This window comes from Cebus imitator, unplaced genomic scaffold, assembly GCF_001604975.1.
Source record: "Cebus imitator isolate Cc_AM_T3 unplaced genomic scaffold, Cebus_imitator-1.0 Scaffold123, whole genome shotgun sequence".
Lineage (NCBI taxonomy): Eukaryota > Metazoa > Chordata > Mammalia > Primates > Cebidae > Cebus > Cebus imitator.
Window position 1 is genome coordinate 3550013 of NW_016107438.1, and position 19888 is coordinate 3569900.

The window sequence follows — 19888 nt, forward strand, 5'->3', positions numbered from 1 at the left end:
AAAAAAAAAAAAAAAAAAGAAACTAATATTTAAAACAATGTGAAAAGTTCAGTATCGTTCTGTCTTTGTAACAAAGAACTGTCCTGCCCCATAAAAATCATGCCAACTTGCTGAAACTGAAACCCCTACCTGGTATGGACCGAATTTCTGGCACACTGAATTCTATTTCATTAAATTCAAGCTATCTTTCAACCTTCAACAAGTAAGTTTATGCAAAGGAAGAATTCTTAGACATAATGAAAAACTAATAAATTGAAATTAGTTTCCCAAGACTAAAAAAATATTTAAAATCACCAGGTATCTTGTCCTCCAAGAACTGAGGGTTAGAAGGAGAATCAAGAATACCAGGCCAATGCGATACCAAGGCAAAACACGGAGATCTGGGAGTTAGGCAGACCTGGTGCTAATCCCAGCAGCCACTTGCTCCTCCCACCTCTGCTAAGCCTCTGGCATTTCACCTGTAACATGGGGACAATACCCGCCTCACAGGGATGTGGTAAGGAAGAAATGAGATCATGCAGGCATGGGTATCTGCACAATGCCTGCCATTTGGTAAGCATCCAGTGCATTCAACTGTTATTACCATGCTTAGGGGCAAGGAGAGGTCATCCTCGAAAAAGAAAAAGGGGGGCAGCAACAGAGCAACTCACATGGGCACCTGGGTGCCAGCGGAACTGGCGCTGTGTTCCAAGGATGTTCCCAGCATGAACATAGTGTCCTAGAAGAGAAACCCACAGTGATTGGGGCAGTGTAGCAAACTACCAAGAAAACATAATGGCCCAAAGGCTGCACACCAACCTCCAAGCCTGCCCCTGGCCAAAAGCAACTCCCAGACAGTCCAACACAGGAAGTACAGGATCTGCCACCCAGCAGCTCTTATCTCTAATCACATGGCTGTGGCTCACAGCCACCCACCTGATGGCCTTTCCTCCGATCTTATCTGTTCCTTTAATCTGGAGCCAATTATGATGGTGAGGAAGAACAGGGCCAGGCACATTCAGGGTTTTTCTGCTCTCGCAAGGAACACCAGGACAAGGTGCAGCTGGGAAGGGGAAGCCAAGGTACGTCCTCACCTTCCATTTTCTTAATGCCCAGGCGTCTGCCTGATGACTTTCCACCGAGGTTTTTGGAGCTACCACCCGTCTTCTTGGAAGCATATCTGACGGCAAGAGCTGTTGCCGGAGGGGGGCTCAGCAAGGATGTAACTGCAGAGAAAACAGAAACACTGTTCAGACAGACAGGCTCAAACTCTTTCTGCCTCAATGGGCCACTTGCTGAGAGGTGAGAGGCAGTGGGGAGATGAGAAAGATGTGTCAGGGGAGCAGAAGTGTCACTGAGTGTGTTAAGGAATGTAAGTCCTTGGCCTTCTCCTTTTGGGGGAGGTGAGGGGAGCAGTGAAATATAAAGGGAAAAAAATAAACATTTATCCTCACCATCATAATTGGCTCCAGATTAAAGGAACAGATAAGATCGGAGGAAAGGCCATCAGGTGGGTGGCTGTGAGCCACAGCCATGTGATTAGAGATAAGAGCTGCTGGGTGGCAGATCCTGTACTTCCTGTGTTGGACTGTTCTGGGTCCTGACACATTCAGTCTGAATGTGCTAAGGAGAAATGGACACCACAGAGCTGCCTGCTTCAGAAGCTCACTCATCCTCATGCACCCTGGAGGGGCCAGAACAGACCTGGGGAGCCCAGCACATCCAGAGAGACTTCTGCTTCAGCCTTACCCATGACTTTTTTTTTGTTAGAGTTTCGCTCTTGTTGCCCAAGCTGGAGTGCAATGGCGCGATCTCAGCTCACTACAACCTCTGCCTCCTGGGTTCAAGCGAGTCTTCTGCCTCAGCCTCCGAAGCAGCTGGGATTACAGGCGCGTGCCAACACATCTGGCTAATTTTTTGTATTTTTAGTAGAAATGGGGTTTCACCATGTTAGTCAGGCTGGTTTCGAACTCCTGACCTCAGGTGATCCCAAAGTGCTGGGATTACAGGCATGAGCCACTGTGCCTGGCCTCACGCACAACTTTCTTAGCTACCCACTCATCCACTGCACATCAAACACTAGAAAACCAAAAGGGCAGCTGGTCTAAGGGTGGCTCCCACAGGGTCCTGGCCATTTCAGAAGGCTAGGCCCTTTCTTCCCAAAGTCCATCAAGCAGAGGTCCAACCATGACACACACATGCCCTTGTTAATCTGACCTCTTCATACTCATTCCAAAGAGCTCAATGCCATTCATTTGAAAAAGTAAAATGAACTAAAATTCAACTAAGATTGTAGTCCCTTGCTGTACGACAAGCCTAGGGGTGGAAGTCCTTGCCTGCAGAGGTCTCCAGACACAGCCATGATTTAAGGCCCATGTCAGTGTCATTAGAGAAGCCTTGTGTGTCTCTGAAGCCTGTAAGTTCAGAGGTTCCTGAAGCCTGAGTTTCTGACATTTCCATGACAAAGAGACTAGTTGGGGCAAAGGACCAGTGATAAGGACTTTGAAAGACAACAGGTTAAATGCCCAGGACCAGGATATACCTACCTCTAAACATCTAATCATTCATTCATGTACTTACTAAGCTCAGGAACTAGGCTTTTACTTTACTTACATTATCTCATTCACAAATCTTTCATCCTACTCCCCATTCTCCTCCTCAAAGCAAATGATGTCACCATCCAACCAGTTGCTTAGGCAGAAACCACAGTCACTGCAGATCCCTTCTCTTTACTGACTTCACATACCCAGTTCACCAGCAAGCTCTGTGGATGCTACTAACTCCAAAACAGATCTCAAATTCATCCATTTTCCTCCCAGTTCACTGCCACCACAAACACTTTGGCTAAATCATCTCTCCTCATAACTACTATTATAGCTTTCCATCTGATTTCCTCATTTCTACTCCTATCCCCTTTAAATTTACATAAGAGCAATAGTTCGCATCTCAAAACATAAAACTGGCTCAAGTCACTCTCCTGTCCCTCACTCTACACAGGGCTAACTGTCCTGTAATTCTTTTTTTATTTTTTGAGACAAGGCTCCATTCTGTCACTCAGGCTGGAGTGCAGTGGTATGAACACAGCTCACTGCAGCCTCGACCTCCCGCCTCAGCCTCCTAAGTGTCTGAGACCACAGGCATGCACCACCACACCCAGCTAATTTTTGTATTTTTTGTAGAGACGGGGTTTTGACACGTTGCTCAGGCTGGTCTTGAACTCCTGGGCTCAAGTGATCTGCCCGCCTCAGCCTCCCAAAGTGCTGGAATTACAGCCATGAGCCACTGCACGCCTTCTGTCATTCTTTGGGTCTTAAATGTTATCTCCTCAGAGGACCTCAGAGGACTTCCTTCACCATCCAATCTAAAAAAAGACACACACACACACACACACTCTTTCTTCACAGCACTTGCCAGTTTACAACTATTTTATGTGTTCATTTATTGGCTTATGCACCAGAAGGAACCGTTCGGGAGTTAGAGGCCTACTGTCTTCACGTTTTCTGCATATTATCCAAACACCTACCTCTGTGTCTAGCACAAAGTAAGACCTTAATCTGTGGAATGATCAGATGAACTTTTTCAGCCCCAGTGTGCCAATGTTACTAATGCTTCTACACAGAAAGGAAGGATCCACCCAAACCCCCAACCGACAAGGACGCCGTCCGTGCTCCTGAGGGAGGGGAAGGACAAGTGCTCCTCAAACTCCCCCACCCACGGCTTCACTCAGGGTGTGTCACGTGACCAGCGACAGCCGGCCCTCAAACCTGGAGTGCCCCACAGACTTCCCCTTGCATTCGGGGTCCTCTGCAGAAATTAATGTCACCTCCTTCCCTCCCTGCTGGATCTCCACTCTGCCTCCCCTGCTCGCCCTGCTCTGACTACCGCGTCCCATTACCGGCTGTCCGGATCCTCAGCGCCAGCACCGCCGACGCCATGCTTGCGTTCACCAACTTCCGATTCCCAAAAGGTTCTACTTCCGATATCAGCAGCTCTACTTCCGGGTCCTGCGTGGCAGTTGAAAGAGAGGCGGGAGAAGTTGCCGGTGAGTATCCCCGGTCGCGGGCCCGGGGGTTGGGCAGGGCTTGCCTCCTGAGGACTAGTCTGCAGCGTCTTGGTGGCCAGGGCGTCCAGGAGTCTCTGCAGCGGACCGCCAGCCTGAGAGGCGCAGAGCTTATCGGGCAGGGGCCCGCTTGTCCCACTCCCCTCATTTGAGATGTCAGCAGAGCCCAAGCGAAGGGGAAGAGATGAGGCCCCCTCCTTAGTCATTCAGCTTACTTTACCCAGCCAGCTGTGTGCCAGATACTGTACTAAGCGCGGTGGATGCATTATTTCATTTAATTTTCACCACCTTATAAAATGGGTGCTGTTATTGTCCCTGTTTTACTAAGAAAGAAACTGAGACCTAGGCAGGTTACATGTCCCCTCTTGGGTCATACCTACAGCGTTAGTAAATGTTCAAGGAATGATTAGCTTTGCACATGACCCAGCAATTCTACTCCTAGGTATATATACGCAAGGGATTTGAAAACATACCCCCACTAAAATAGCCAAAAAAAAAAAAGAGGAAACAAATGTCCCAAGTGATTAATGGATAAACAAAATGTAGCATATCCATACAATGGAATATTAGTCAGTTATAAAAAGCAATAAGTACTGATACAGGCTACATCATAAATAAACCTTGAAAACATTATGCTAAGTGAAAAAAGCCAGTCATGAAAGGCCACATATTGTGTGATTCTATTTATATGAAATATCCAGGATAGGCAAATGCATAGAGAGATTTATGGTTGCCAGGAGCTGGGGAGAGGGAGGAAATGGACAGTGACTGCTTAATGGCTGCAGGAATTCTTTTTGAGGTGATGAAAATAAATGATGATGGTTGCACAACATTGTGAATATACTAAAAAACTTCTGAATGTACACTTTTCAAAGGAAAAGACATATGATGTGCGAATTATATGTCTTTTTATTTTATTTTTCTTTTGAAGCAGGGTCTCACTCTGTCACCCAAGCTGGAGTACAGTGGTACAATCACAGCTCACTGCAGGCTTGACCTCCCAGGCTCAAGCAATACTCCCACCTCATCCTCCTGAGTGTCTGAGACTATAGATGTGAGCCACCACATCCAGCTGTATTTTTTTTGTAGAGTTGAGTTCTCACTATGTTGCCTAGGCTGATCTCCAACTCCTGGGCCTAAGTGATCCTTCTGCCTTGGTCTCCTAAAGTGCTGAGATTATAGGCATGAGCTACCATGCCCAGCCTTTATCTCAGTTTAAAAAAACAAAAACAACTTTTGACCATGTGTGGTGGTTCACACCTGTAATCTCAGCACTTTGGGAGGTCAAGGCTCGCAGATCACCTGAGGTCAGAAGTTCAAGACCAGCCTGGCCAACATGGTGAAACCCTGTCCCTACTAAAAATACAAAAATTATCCAGGTGTGGTGGCACATGCCTGTAATCCCAGCTACTCAGGAGACCGAGGCAGGAGAATCACTTGAACCTGGGAGGCAGAGGTTGCAGTAGCTGAGATTATGCCACTGCGCTCCAACCTGGGCGGCAGAGTGAGATTCCATCTCAAAAGAAAAAAAAAAAAAAGGGTAATTTTTGACATCTCCATTTCAAATGTGGAGATCAACGAGAGGGTGGAGGTGTTAAATCTTGTTACTAGCCCCCATTCAAATTTTGTAATGGTAACTCTACTTTGTTGTCAACTGGAAAGAATTTGAGGAGAATTCCTGTTAGACTACCAGGAGTTAGAGTTCCAGATAGAATGTGTTGGGGCCATGTCATATTTCTCTGTTTCTGTATTATCTAGATCTTATATTTTTCTTCATAAAGCTTGGCTATGGAAGACAGCTAGTGAACTGAATTGAATACTCCAGTCTGTGTCATATATCTCTTTTCCTTTTAGGGAATGATTTGATGGCACATACTGATGGCTCTGAAGAAGTCATCACCCTCACTGGATTCTGGTGATAGTGACTCTGAGGAGTTGCCAACATTTGCCTTTCTGAAGAAGGAACCTTCAACAAAGAGGAGACAGCCTGAAAGGGAAGAGAAGATTGTAGTGGTTGACATCTCAGATTCTGAGGCCTCCTGTCCTCCATCACCAGGCTTGAAAGATTCACCACCTGTCCCAGACACAGCTGAAACTGTCACAGAAACACAGCCAGTCAGTTTGCTAAGCAGTGGAAGTGAGGATGAAGAATCTGTTCCTCTAGCTCAGAGGCTTATATGTAAGTTTCTGACCCACAGGCAACTGAGCCCTGAGGACTCTAGCTCCCTAATTAAAAGTGTTTTGGATCATCAAAATAATGGTGTGTCATGTGACTGGAAAAAGCAGCCCTTTTCAAAGATCCCTCAAGTTCCCCTCCACGATACTCCAGAGAGGAGTGCATTAGATAACAAGGACCCAATCTTAGATCCATGCCGTCAGCTTCCAGCCTACCAGTCTACCTGCCCTGGCCAGAGCAGCAGCTTGGCAGTAACCAAAACAAATTCTGAAATCCTCCCACCCCAAAAGAAAACCAAGCAGAGTCAGAAGGTCCAGGGAAGAGGCTCACAGGGATGCCAGCAGCAGAGACAAGCAAGGCAGAAGGAAAGCACCCTGAGACGACAGGAAAGACAGAAGGCAGCACCGGTAACCAGGATGAAGGCCCAGAGGCCAGAGGAATGCTTAAAACACATCACTGTGGTGCTGGATCCAGGTCCTCGCATGTGTCTTTGTCCTTTGCTGAGTTATCTGCTTTCTGGACCACCCACTGACAGTCCCTTTTCCATCTGTTGCAGTGCTTTTACAGATGGAAGGTGGGGGGCAGCTCCTGGGAGCACTGCAGTCCATGGAGTGCCGCTGTGTGATTGAGGCGCAGGCCGTGCCTTGCAGTGTCACTTGGAGGAGAAGGGCTGAAACGTCTGAGGTAGGGGTTTTCCGGCTGACATTTCTTCCCCCTCCTCCCCTTACAGTTACAGGATAAATATGCTTTTTTTTTTTTTTAATGATACTTATCAGTCAGGGCCCCAGCAGGAAAACAGATGGTACATTCAACTCAGGGTAATTGAAGAAAGATTGAATAAAGGGACTGTTTGCGCAAGGCATGGGCAGGGTACAAGAAAGCTGCCAGGGACAGCATGGTACCTCAGGGTAACAGCACAACTCAGGGCTTTTCGACCTCAGTATTGGCATTTTAGATTGGAGAACTCTGTTTTGAGGGCTGTCCTGTGATGTGCAAAATGTTGAGCAGCATCCCTGGCCACTGGCCACCAATATACCCCTCTCAGTCATGACAATAACAAATTCTGCAGACATATCAGGGGTCGTTTGTGGGGAAAGATCACTCCTGTTTGAGAACCGCTGGCACAGCTGTTAATATTCCTATGCCTGAAGGGACGAGGGGTGGGAGTGGTTAACAAAATCCAGGAGAGAGAAATGGAGAGAGGGCCACCTTGAGAGAAGCTATGAGCTGCCATAGAGGGGGACAGCAAACCTTAGGTGACCCCACTGGGAGGAAGCCAGGGAAAATACCCTGACTTCACTTTCTTCCTTCCTACTAGTCCTCTTTTAGGGTTCTCCGCTGGTGACACCCAGCTGGGAGCCAGAAGACATGTGGGCCCTGTGATTTTTGTAGAGATCACAGAGCAGAGTGGAGCTCGTATTTTTGGTAGAGATGGGGTTTTGCCATGTTGCCCAGGCTGTTCTTGAACTCCTGAGCTCAAGCGATCTTCTTGCCTCGGCCTCCCAAAGTGCTGGGATTACAGGTGTGAGCCACTGTGCCTGGTGCTAAGATTCTTTTTTATCTCACCAGAAGCATCTGGTATAAAAAAAGAAAAGATTTTGTTTTCCTCTCTTTGATTTCTTTTTTGGATAACTTCCTCAGTAACATAGGACAGTTACCCACACTTTTTACTCTGGGGTAGTATTAGCAAGCCTTTATATTCATAGAGCAGCTTACCCACTCAAGGCACTCCCACTTTCTCTCTTGTGTTTCCATCAGTCATCCTATAAGGTAGGACTTCACCCCACATCACAGGTGGGGAAACTGGAGCTCAGAAAAGTTAAACGCCTTGTTGAGGACCACAATGGGAGCGAGAACCCAGAGCTCCTCCCATCTACACTTTGCTGTAGTATGGGTCTTGCTTTTGCTTATGAGGGACCCAGTCAGGAAACTTTCTATAAAAGTCCCGCTCCCCAATTACTCTGTAATACTGTACTGCTGGAGGATTGTTGGCCTTGAGGCAGTCTTGACTTTGATTATGCCCTGTGATAAAGAGGAATTGCTCTCATAGACTGATGTCTCCCTTATGATTCTTGTCTTTGTCACACACACAAAACCCCCCCCCCCAAAAAAAAAAAACTATGTGATTGTAAGGGCCACTCAGCTCATAGCATCTACCTTCAAAGCCAGAGTCATTTACCTGTACTAAATCCTTTGGAAGAGTTTCCGTTCCCTCCACCCCCCCATTCAAAATGTACAGAACAAATTGGCAATTACTTCCCAGCCCCTTTCAACTTGCTATGTCCCTTTTTTATTCGCTGTCTCTGAGAGGCAGGGCACCAGGACTGAACAATTGAGGGGTGGGAGGGACTGCATCATTGTTTCTTGCCACAGTGACTTGAATCCAGAAGAAAGGGATAATGCACAGGTGTGGGAGTTAGTTCATTCACCTGGAAGCCCTGGGCCACTCTCACAGGTGCTCAATACCTGCTGACCTCCCTCCCTGTGCTGTGCTCCTGGGGCAGGACGGAGAGGACTGGGTGGAGGAGCCAATAGTCCTGGTGTTGCTCCGGGCAGAGGCATTTGTGTCCATGATCTACAACGGAAAGCAGGTGGGCAGAGCCAGAGGGTGGGAGGACATGGAACAGAGGGCCGACTCTTACTAGGAAGCAAGAATTAATGCAGTTTCTGCCCCTTCATGCAGGGAAGCCTGGACAGCACTAGGAAAGAGAAGAAAACATTTCAGGGCTTTGTAACTGATATCACAGCAAGGACAGCAGGGAAAACTCTGTCACTGGTGATTGTGGATCAAGACAAATGCTTCAGGTTTGGATTTGCCCTGATAATTACATGTTCAAAGGGGCAGCTCTTGGGCCAAGAGGGGTGAGTTTATTCATCACAGATTCTGCAAGGTAGCCCATATCTAACAAGCCCAGCAGGATGCTCTGGGCTAGTCTTCTTGCACATCTGCCTGAGTTCAGCCTGGAGCTGCTGTCCTTCTTTGATTTCCTCCCCTGCACCAGTGCTCAGCATCCTCCAAGAAGAGGGAAACAGGGAATAAATAAACAGACGAAGGAGAAGCAGCAGAGACAACCAGAGGCCAGCACAGGGTCCATAGTATCCAGGGTAGACGTGGAAGAGGTAAGAACATCCTGTTGCCTGAATTGGGCTGGGTACTCACTGGTCACCTAAGGAGATTTGCTACCGATAGAGAATAAAATGCCTGCTGCATACTGCTTTCTGCCCAGGCACTGAGTAGGAGAGAAGGTGCCAAACAGGGAGCCAAGGGGCTGGGGTATAGCTTCAGTGGATAGTGACTTACAGCTAATCCCTCCACCTTTCCAGTCCATTGTTGCTTTTGGGTTTCTAGGCATTGGTGGATCTGCAGCTACACACGGAAGCCCAGGCTCAAATTGTGCAGAGCTGGAAAGAGTTGGCTGACTTCGCATGTGCATTCACCAAGGCTGTGGCTGAGACGCCCTTCAAGTGAGCACCCCCAGCAAGTCCAACCTCCATGCCGGGCCTTGTCCTTTACCATGGTTCTTGCAGTCAAAGCAAATGTCCCTTTCTCCTCATCTCTGCAGTCAGCCCATTCTCTCTCAAGCTTGAGGCAGAAGGAGCTAACCTCACGCTGGGGATTCTTGGGAGGAATCCCCAAGCTCAGCCCCTTTTCAGATATTCTCCTTTTGCTTATGTGTAAGCGTTCTGTTCTGCAGGTTGATATCATAGGCCAGGTTACCATAGGCCAAGTAACCAGGATTAATTACAGGTCAGATCACAATGTTATAAGCACTAGGAAAGCAAATTTTTAGCTTTCTTAGTTCAAGGAGTGTTCATTGTCAGAATTTAAAATGAGTAAATGACCTCAGAGGCAATCCCATCCAAGTCCCTTATTTTATACTTGAGGGAACTGAGGCCTGAAGAGATTGACTTGTCTAAGCTCCTGGCAGTTAGAAGAACCAGAAATAAGACTCCAGACTGCCAAATATTAAAAGAATCTGGTACCTCTTCTTCTACTAAAATGGACTAGATATAGTTTTTAAAGGAAATCAGCAACTGGCACTATACCTGGGAACAAAGTGAGCAAATTGTCAAAGGCACAATAGGCCGGCTGTAACATGGCGCCCACCTCTTCCAAGGTCAATTTTTCAGTTCCACTTGAGGGAACAGGTATAGTAGAGTAAGGAGCAACTTACAGCTCTCTAACTGTGCTGTTGCAGGAAGCTCCGAGATGAAACTACCTTCTCCTTCTGTGTGGAGAGTGACTGGGCTGGAGGGGTGAAGGTGGACCGTGCTGGCAGGGGACTCTCACTGGTCTGGAGGAGACAGATTCAGCAGCTGAACCGAGTCAGCCTGGAAATGGCCAGCGCAGTTGTGGATGCCTATCCCTCCCCACAGCTTCTGGTACAGGTATGCTGCTCCAGGGCTCTGGGGTCACTGCCCATTACGGGTGGGGTCTGTGGGCCCCCTGATGTCCTTGGACAACTGTTGAGGGCCCATGAAAGCCTCAAAGGTCAGCAGCGCAGGTCTGCTAAGATCAGAGTTGTTAACACTGACTCAGGGAGGGAGGACAGGTTCTCATGCCCCAAGCCAAGTATAGCACCCTCCATGCTTGTGGAGAAGGGATCACCATGGACGATACCATATTAAGAGGTCATCTACCACTTCCAGGCTTATCGGCAGTGTTTTTCGGAGCAAGAACGCCAGAATCTGCTTGCAGACATACAGGTGCGCCGTGGAGTAGGTGTGACATCCACCTCTCGCCGTGTTGGACCAGAGCTATCCAGGCGTATCTACCTTCAGATGACTGCTTTACAGCCAGATCTCTCTTTAGATAGTGCTAATTCTAGCCTTCAGGGATGAGGATGAAAAGCTGGAGACTTCCACCTCCCCACCTCAGAGTCTGACTGCAGTGAAGAGACTGGCAGCACCTGGAGCACAAGTCTAGGTGAGGCCCAGTCTCTCTGCACATCAGCTGGGGCAGAGACTGAAATACTGCCACCTACCTTCGGCATTTTATGTTCCTCTCCTGGCAAAAATTAACTGCCACAGACAAACCACCCCCACTCCTACCCAGCCAGCCCTCAAAACACAAAGGAACAAAGACAGTCCACTCAGACACGTATTTAATAAGAAATCCAAAAGAATTAGCATCAAATCTCGAAGTCGTGAGTGAAGCTGCGGATTGGCTTGACGGGGCTCAGCCACTGAGCTGCCTCAACCGGCCAAGGAACAGGATATAACTATGCGGACTTCTATGTTGTCTTAATCTCATTGTATGTATTATGTATTTAGTTTCAATAAAGCATTTGTACCAACGGCTCTGGAGCTCGAAGGAAAACTAAGGGAATGTGTAGTGATTCTGAGTATGGTGTAGACCTACACAGCAGAGCTATGGGGGAGAAGATTAACAAAGTCCTTTCTTCCAGTACCAGGATGGTCATGAGTGGCAGTCCCATCCGAACAGGTCACTAGGGCTAGAAGGCTGGACCCTGCCCTCTCTGTCTCTGAACTATGACGGCTTCTTGCTCCCTCCGGGGGAGGCAAGGAACTTGCAACTGGGAGTCTTCAGTGAATGAGCACCATGACACAGTCATTTCTGATCCCTCCATCTGGCTGTTGTGAAAAGATGAAGCAAAGGAGGCAAGAAAATGCTTAATCTAGCAGACAAGAGAATGGACAGTGCGATCCTTGTTTGTGCTAGTCACTGGGTGATGCACCACGTTTCAGCTCCATGATGCTCCTTGTTTCCCTTCATTTCCTCTGTTTCCATTTACTCACTTCATTTATGGTCTAGAATCAAACATTTCCTCTGTTTCCATTTATTCCCTTCATTTATGGTCTAGAATCAAACAATTCTAAACCTCAGTGTCTTATGAAGCTGATACTTCAAAACCTGCAAAAGCAGGATGCCTTTGAGGTATTTAGTCACACCAAGTACAACTAGAGCTGTCACAGACAGTGTAGATGTGCAGAGATCCACTTCCTTGCTTACTGGCAATTAGGGAGTTAATGCTCTAAAATTGAGGCAAGGAGCCTGGACTGTTGCCATTTTATGGAAGCCACATAAGTTGGGCAGGACTCCACAGGAGCTGCCTAAGACCTGATGATGGCAAGAGATTTCTATGTCTGAGTCATGAAATCTGTCTACTATGAAAGATGCTATGCTCCACCTGAGAAATAATTCTGGTGTGAGTTCTAGTCTCTCAGGACATTACAAAGGACGGAAAATGATGGAAAGAAAGAATGTCAGAGTGGGAATCCAGTTTTACCTCAAACTAGCTGGGAGACTAGGCAAGTCATGGAAGGCCTCAGTTTCTCTGCCTGCAAGTGTGTTATATTGGACTGGATGGCCATGAAGTCCCTTTCACAGCCAGATATTTTGTATGGCTAAAATGCTTACATCTCTGAGGTCCTAAAGAAAACAGGAATACCCCTCCCCACCATTTAGATTGGATTTAGTGAGTGTGGTGTCCTAGTCCCCAAAAACTTCTGATCTGCCCTGATTGCCCAGGGAGGAATGAAAGAAAGGGTTTGTGATATACAAAAGTATAAATGTAGTGACAGCTGACCATTTAGTAGAAACGAGCCTTGCCTTTACACAGCTTTGTAAAACAACTAGAAAAGGCTATGTTTTCTCTCTCCCCACCCCCAAGCCTACTCCTTTAGGCATGCAGGTAACTGCTCCCCCCACCACCTCCCATTTCTCCTCATTCCACCAGGGAACCCTGACTAAGGAATGAAGAAGTCCTACAAAGAGGAGGTCTCATGTACCAATCTGCAGCCATTTGATGATGGCAGGTAGGTCTGATGCTAAAAAGAGGTTGTGTCCAGCAGAACCCAATTCCATAGGAATCCAAGCTCCAAGGTTGGGAGGCAGCAGGTGCTGGGGACAAGCTCACTGCTGAGAGTCGGTCTGGAGGACCCACTGGAGGATCTCGTGGCGGCGTAGACCCTGGACCGCATTGTCATAGATGGTGTTCACACTGGTGCAGAGGGGCTGCTGCTGCAGCTCTGTCACCCGACAAGCAACCAGCCCTCCTGCCACACAAAATAGCAACAGCAGCAGCAGCAGCTTCAGCACAGCCCAGGAACGAGTGTGCTTCCGGGGTGGTGGCTTACGAGGTCGGGAGCCGGACTTAGATTCTGGAGGAACAGTCACAGTAGACAAAACAAGTTCTGTCAGTTAGACCCGCTCTATGCCAATCTCTGCTAGTCTCCTCCATGCAGATCTACCTACACCCCTTTCTCAAGCAAAAACTCCCCAGGCCCTGAAGAGAAAAACTGTCTCCAGAGACCAAAACAGAAACACCTTTTCCCTTGGCTCTCAAGGGGGTACATTTGAAACTGGGACTCATTCTGCATGTCTCATGTCGCTCACAGCCCCCAGGGTCCTAAGTTCTTGGTAACACGGTGATCCATACTCCTTGGGATCACAGAGAGAGGGGCTTATCAGGAGGCATCCAGCGCTGACAGAGTACTGTCCACTTGAGGAAAAAGGGTCAGGATTTATCATTATTGTCATTATTATGATATAAAGTGTATATAAAAAGAAAGCCCAAAAGGTAATACGCCATATTGTAAGCAGTGATGACTGACAGGAATGGGAGAGTACAGGTGATTGCCATTTTCTGATATATGTATCTATATAGATATCTTTTCTAAATTCTTTGCAATGAACATACATTTTTAATTAGAAAAAAATCGGTTTTGAGATTTTTAGACAAAATTTTAAAAAACTCAACTGAACATCCACAATGCCAGGAACTGCATGATCCTGTTTCCTCATTTAATCCTTATTACTACCCTGTAAGTAAGTATGATCTTCATTTTCAACAAGGAAATTAAAAACCAGTTAGATCAGGAGGATGGAGGCCTGTGGCCCTGTCCTGCTCCAGACAAGGGTGAGCAGGGGCACGGCCACAGGCCTCCGCTCTCTGTGCTGAGCCCCTTCCCTCACCTGCCTCTCCCTTAGGGGTCCCTTTTAACCCAGTGGGCATCGGAGCCATGTCACTAATGAAATTCAACTACACATATTCAGGTGAAACACAGAAATGCGTTTTCTGTACAGTGTGGCTCCCTGAATGCAGGCCAAATGATTCCTTCAGTGTTCAATCAGACAGGGGTCTCACTGTTGCCCAGGCTAGTCTTGAATGATCCTCCTGCTTCAGCCTCCCAAGTAACTGGAACCACAGCTGTGTGCCACTACACTTGGCTAATTTTTAAAAAACTTATGTAGAGACAGGGTCTCTCTATGTTGCCCAGGCTGGTCTTGGGTGCAAGTGACCTCTTCCCACCTTAGCCTCCCAAAACACTGGGATTAAAGGCCTGAGCTACGGAACCTGGCTGTGAGGGCCTTTTAAGAGTAAACTTGACCATTTCTGATCTTTGCATATCTCAATGGTTTTAGAACCTCACCTCTACAAAAAGTAAGACTCTATTCCAGGAATGCTGCAAGACACATCTAACCAGAACAGAAGTATGTGGGCGCTAGGGAAACAAACCAGCTGGACACTAGCTCCCTACAGGAGAGTCCCCCATTCCCTGTAACCAAACCCTCCCATCCACTCCCAGGCTTTAGTGTAATTTATCTCACTAAGGTGTGCAGGGCTGCTCACTCAGTCGTCTATGCCGGGAAACATGAGCGTTTCCACTGCACCCCTGCTGGAACCTCACGACAGGCAGCAAACTTACTTGGGGCCTGATTCGCTTCCTTCTTAGGTTTCTTCTCCTGCTCCCGCTTGGCTGCTTTGAGGGCGTCGTACTCCTTTCTCCGGCGCTCCTTCTCTTCTGCCTTCTCCCGCTTCCGCAGTTCCCGCTCCTGGGCTTCCTTAGCTCGCTGCTTGGCCTCACGCTTCTTCTCTGCCTCTGCAACAAAACACACCAACACTTGACTTCTCTCCCACAAACACTCTGGCAGTTTGCCTTCCCAAGTGATTAAAAGTATAGATTCTGCCACCTTTACCCTGGTGCCATGGATCACATAAGAAATATTCAAAGGAAACAGCCATCCTTCTGCTCCTGGAAGTAGCCCTCCCTAAAAGAAGCTGCTCTCAGGGTTTGCTGAATGGATTCTGATTACAAGGTTCCTATCCTCAAGCAGCAGAGAAATTAGGGTAAAATAACAAGGAGGACCTAAGCAAGGCATGGAGGATAAGTGGTGCTCCTCTAAAATTAGGTACCAACTCAGAACTCAGATAGCAACTGATAGCCTTCTAGAACTCAGCTATGAAGAGAAAAAACACGGCAGTTTTCTATAGGTCTCCTATCTTCCCAAGCTTCAGAAATAAATGTGGCATGGGGGGACAGTGAGAAGAGAAAATGAACACTCCAGTTTAGGGTTAGAAACAATGAGGTCAGAAGCAGTAGCTCATGCCTATAACCCTAACACTTTGGGAGGTGAAGTTGGGAGTATCACTTGAGGCCAGGAGTTCCAGACTAGCCTGGGCAACATAGCAAGACTGTCTCTACAAAAAATGAAACAATTAGCCAGGTGTGCTGGAACATGCCTATAGTCCCAGCTGCCCGGGAGGCTGAGGTGGGAGGACTGACTGAACTCAGGAGGTGGAAGTTGCAATGGATGGTAATTGTGCCATTACACTCCAGCCTGGGTGACAGAGTGAGACTGCCTCAAAAAATAGAAAAGAAAAAAAAAAGTAACAATGGCAACGTTGTTCTAAAAAAGTGAGTCTACTTTCTTACTATTGCACAGACTGGTTTGTTTTGCTGTGTTTTTTTAAGGCTAGTCAACTGAAGGAGTGGGAGTGGAGAAGGAAGAAGGAAATCTCTAACTGGTTGTGATCAATTAGCTGTAAACACCACTGCACTCGGACCAGCCTGCACTTGACTATTCTTAAAAAACAAATAAGCCTAACAGTTTGTCAGAGTAGCCTCTAGACTTGAACTCATGAATCTAAGAACTGAACACAGGTACACATTCAGATTTACTCAGCAGTTCAAGCATGTTTACAAACTTCCAAATTACAACCTCCAAATTATTGGGTTCTAAAAATGCATTTCCAAATTAGTTATTTGGAAGTCTGAAGTACATTTTTCTAAAGCCAGAATGCCACAAATGATGGTTAAATGTCCTTTTAGGGTTTAATAGCCTATCTCAGCCATAATGTTGCTGAATAGCAGTACTGTAAGACTGTAGCTTTCCACTGCTTCTCCATGTAGAAACAAGCTCCAAGTTCCAGCTGGGCACCAGGAATGCCAAGAACACACACCACCCAGCCTCTAGGGAAGATGGGCCACTGGGAGGTGAAGGCAGCAGGGGTCAGAGGAAACACAGCCATGTCTTGCCACAGTGGCCATGCCACATAAGGGATCTGGGCATCATGACCTCAGGGACTGCCTGTAATCAGTACTGTACACATCCCTTCTTGAACCACAGTAGTCCTCCAGTGAGGGGCTCAGAAATCAGCCAGCCAGTCAACAGAGCACCTACTATGTGCCAGGGGCTATTCTAAGTGTTTGAGATGCAGCAGTGGAGAAAACAGGCCACGTTCCAGTGTCTCTCTCATTTACTTTCTAGAGGAGACACACAATAAACAAGTGAATGTAAAGATGACAGTGATCTGTGCCATAAAGAAACTGGCAGAGGGGCACCTGCCGCCCTAGCTACTCAGGAGGCTGAGGCAGGACAATGGCTTAAACACAGGAGGTAGAGGTTGCAGTGACCTGAGACTGCACCACCGCACTCCAGCTGGGGCGACAGAGTGAGACTCCATCTCAAACAATAACTAAAAAAAAGAAAGAAAGAAACTAGCAGAGGGTATGATAGTGACAGGCAGGACGGTTACTCTCGTCCGGTGGTCTAAAAGCATTACAGTTAACCTAAGGCAACGCTTGAGCAGACATGTGGGGTTATGAGGCCAGCAGGTAGGGACTAAGGGAAAATGAAACCCAGCAAAGCCCCTGAGACTGCAGCTGGTGTACTCAAACTGAAGTTGACGGCACAGACTCACTCGTGTGTGAAACAAGGCTGGCGGAGAGCAGGCAAACAAGCTAGGGCCAAGGTGGGTTTACTGGCCTTGTCAATGAGTATGATTTTATTCTAAGTTCAGTGGGATGCCACTTGTTTTAAGAAAGTAGCAGCATAATTATTTATGTTTTAAAAAGGTCTCCCAGACTGTTGTGAAGACAATGAGTTGAAGGAGACGGCACCGTCATGGAGACATTTTGGAAGGTGCTGTGGCGGTCCCAGAATGGTGGCTGGTTAGAGATGGCACTGGAGGTGGAGAAACAGTCCCATATGGGACTTGCTGACAGACTGGATATGGGAATCACAGAAAAAAAACAGAGTCTTAACATCTTTTCCTACTTCAGGCTTGAGTAACTACAGGAAAAGTGATCTCCTACTACAGGCAACACTGGGAGGGACTGAAGCGCAATCAGGAATCTGCTTTAGCCACGTTTCACAGGAATGCCTATCAGCCCTCCAAGCAGAGATGAAATATGCGCAGCTAACTGCCCTAGAGCTCAGCAGAGAAGCCAGGACTGGAGAGAGATTCATCATATAAAGACGATACCATCTACCACAATGCTGTCCCCCCACCGCCCAGCAACTGTTCTTCATGACTCTTCTACTGGATTCCAGCTCCAGAAGCATGAGAATCCACTGGCAGGGATGAGGACCTGGAAGGTAACTACAGGAGGGACAGCCACTTACCACGTTCTACTTCTAGCCGCCGCTGCCTCTCCCGCTCCTGATCCGCCTGCACAGCCTTCATGTGCTGTAACACCTGCAAAGGGAAAGGAGGAAAGTAGTACTTTTCAATCACATTTGCATAGGGAAGTCTCAAAAAATAGACCATTTTCAAGCTCCCAGATTATCATGGCAGCAATGTAGTTAGGCTGGACGTGGTGGCTCATGCCTGTTACTCCAGCACTTTGGGAGGCTAAGGTGGGAGGACTGCTTGAGCTCGGGAATTCAAGACCAGCCTGGGCAATGTAATGAAATCCCATCTCTACAGAAAAATATAAAAAATTTGCCAGGCACAGTGGCACATGCCTATAGCCTGAGCTACTTAGGAGGCTGAGGAGGGAGGATCACTTGAACCCAGAAGATCAAGGCTGCAGTGAGCTGTGGTCACGTCACGGCACTCCAGCCTGGGTGAAGAATGAGACCCTGTCTCAAAACCACCACCACCACCACCACCAAACTACTGGAGTTAATTCTACCTTTGTATCCTAAAATTGCTGTGCCCACCTTAGTCGGAGAAGAGTGATATGAGCCCAGGTCATTAACTGTCAGAAAAACGGGAAACACAACGCCAGCTCGGATCTGTAAGAAGTTCTGCCACTTACACTCAGTCTCACACGCATGATTCCACAGGATCCTCAGCAACAACGTGGGGTCAGCATTTCCCCCAACACGCTTTCCTGACTGCCCCCACCAAATCCCCCTCCACCTACTCCTTTGGAATTCAACACAGGACACTGTAACCACTTGCTACCTATCTGTCTTGGTCATAAGATGGCAGATTCCTTAATGGCAGGAAAGGCTGTCTGGTTGGTAGGTAACCCACAGGAGCGTGGCTAGCACAGAGTTTAGCTAATCGCAGGCATTCAACACATATATGATGAATGGCTGATTGAATTCCCATTTGAAAAGGAAGAAAACCAAGACTCATATGGTGATTTGTCCACCGCACATGGCCAAAAAGCAGCACAACTAAGACCTGAGCACAGTCCCCTGCATTCCTAGGGCAGAGCTTGTTCCATGCACTCTCACTGCATGCAGAGGAAAGGTCCAAGAGAGAGAGGCCTACACACAGCACACTTGTACTCAGCACTCTGAGGTCCCCAGATCTGCATCAACTTGTTCACAGATGACCTCTGACCATACAGCCACAAAGATTCTCGCTATGGTGGGTGGAAGACGTTAAGGACCTTTTTTATCTTTTTTTGAAGCTGGGATTCTTTGGCTGTAGGGGACAGAGTATAAGCTTGGGGTCCAACGCAATCCTGACTACCCTTTATTGTATAACCTTGGCAAGTGACTTAACCTTTCTGAGCCAATTTTCTGCTCTGGAAAACAGAGATAAGATATACTTCTAGCAAGTGCTGTGGAGAATAAATCACGTAACTTGTATTGGCTGCCTTGTATAATCCCTGGCACTGTATGTGCTCAATAAGTACTGCTGCTTATTTTCTTTACCACACAGTAAGAAAAAAGAAGAAAACCTAGACTATTAGCAAAAGGGCCTTGTTTCACTACTGCACTTAATAATTACATCTGAATATGCTAGGAAACTCCAGACACGCATACCCCCAGACAAGCACACACCCATCATAAGAAGTGCTAAGGAGCAAACCAGCTAAAGGATCTTTCAAGAGCCTGGTTTGGGCGAGGCGCAGTAGCTCATGCCTGTAATCCCAGCACTTTGGGAGGCCAAGGGGGGCGGATCACTAGTTCGAGACTAGCCTGGCCAATACGGTGAAACCCCATCTTTACTAAAAAAAAATACAGGCCGGGCGCAGTGGCTCAAGCCTGTAATCCCAGCACTTTGGGAGGCCGAGGCGGGTGGATCACGAGGTCAAGAGATCGAGACCATCCTAGTCAGCATGGTGAAACCCCGTCTCTATTAAAAATACAAAACATTAGCTGGGCATGGTGGCGCGTGCCTGTAATCCCAGCTACTCAGGAGGCTGAGGCAGGAGAATTGCCTGATCCCAGGAGGCAGAGG

General features: G+C 47.5%; 3 protein-coding genes across 4 annotated transcripts in view; 1 reads left to right on the forward strand and 2 right to left on the reverse strand.

The window, feature by feature from the left end:
* Positions 1–3980, reverse strand: part of MRPL27 (mitochondrial ribosomal protein L27) — a 5765-nt gene extending 1785 nt beyond the window's left edge. Inside the window, exons 1-3 of one of the 2 annotated variants that reach the window (XM_017540128.2) lie at positions 3875–3980; positions 1074–1205; positions 651–718 (exon numbers count right to left, since the gene is read on the reverse strand). In XM_017540128.2, coding sequence (XP_017395617.1) covers positions 651–718; positions 1074–1205; positions 3875–3914 — 240 coding nt within the window. In that variant the 5' untranslated portion in view covers positions 3915–3980. Of the gene's footprint in view, positions 1–650; positions 719–1073; positions 1206–3861 lie in introns of both variants that reach the window. The other variant, XM_017540129.2, reaches the window with a different exon arrangement.
* EME1 (essential meiotic structure-specific endonuclease 1) lies at positions 3924–11516 on the forward strand. The gene is made up of 9 exons (XM_017540125.2): positions 3924–4021; positions 5894–6689; positions 6772–6899; positions 8720–8806; positions 8899–9020; positions 9218–9335; positions 9565–9680; positions 10415–10604; positions 10866–11516. Exons 2-9 carry the CDS (start codon positions 5918–5920, stop codon positions 11055–11057), a joined length of 1725 nt encoding a protein of 574 aa, XP_017395614.1. The 5' UTR covers positions 3924–4021; positions 5894–5917; the 3' UTR covers positions 11058–11516.
* LRRC59 (leucine rich repeat containing 59) overlaps positions 11304–19888 on the reverse strand; it is a 16334-nt gene continuing 7749 nt past the window's right edge. Inside the window, exons 5-7 of the mRNA XM_017540126.2 lie at positions 17869–17941; positions 14889–15062; positions 11304–13340 (exon numbers count right to left, since the gene is read on the reverse strand). Of these exons, the coding sequence (XP_017395615.1) occupies positions 13093–13340; positions 14889–15062; positions 17869–17941 (495 nt within the window). The 3' untranslated portion in view covers positions 11304–13092. The remainder of the gene's footprint in view (positions 13341–14888; positions 15063–17868; positions 17942–19888) is intronic.

Excerpts from the sequence above, each read along its gene's own strand:
- EME1 (XM_017540125.2), top strand. The coding sequence starts at position 5,918 with ATGGCTCTGAAGAAGTCATCACCCTCACTGGATTCTGGTGATAGTGAC. Across the intron at positions 8,807-8,898 it reads TGATCTACAACGGAAAGCAG|GGAAGCCTGGACAGCACTAG; the intron begins GTGGGCAGAGCC and ends CCCTTCATGCAG. Across the intron at positions 9,336-9,564 it reads CCAGGGTAGACGTGGAAGAG|GCATTGGTGGATCTGCAGCT; the intron begins GTAAGAACATCC and ends TTGGGTTTCTAG.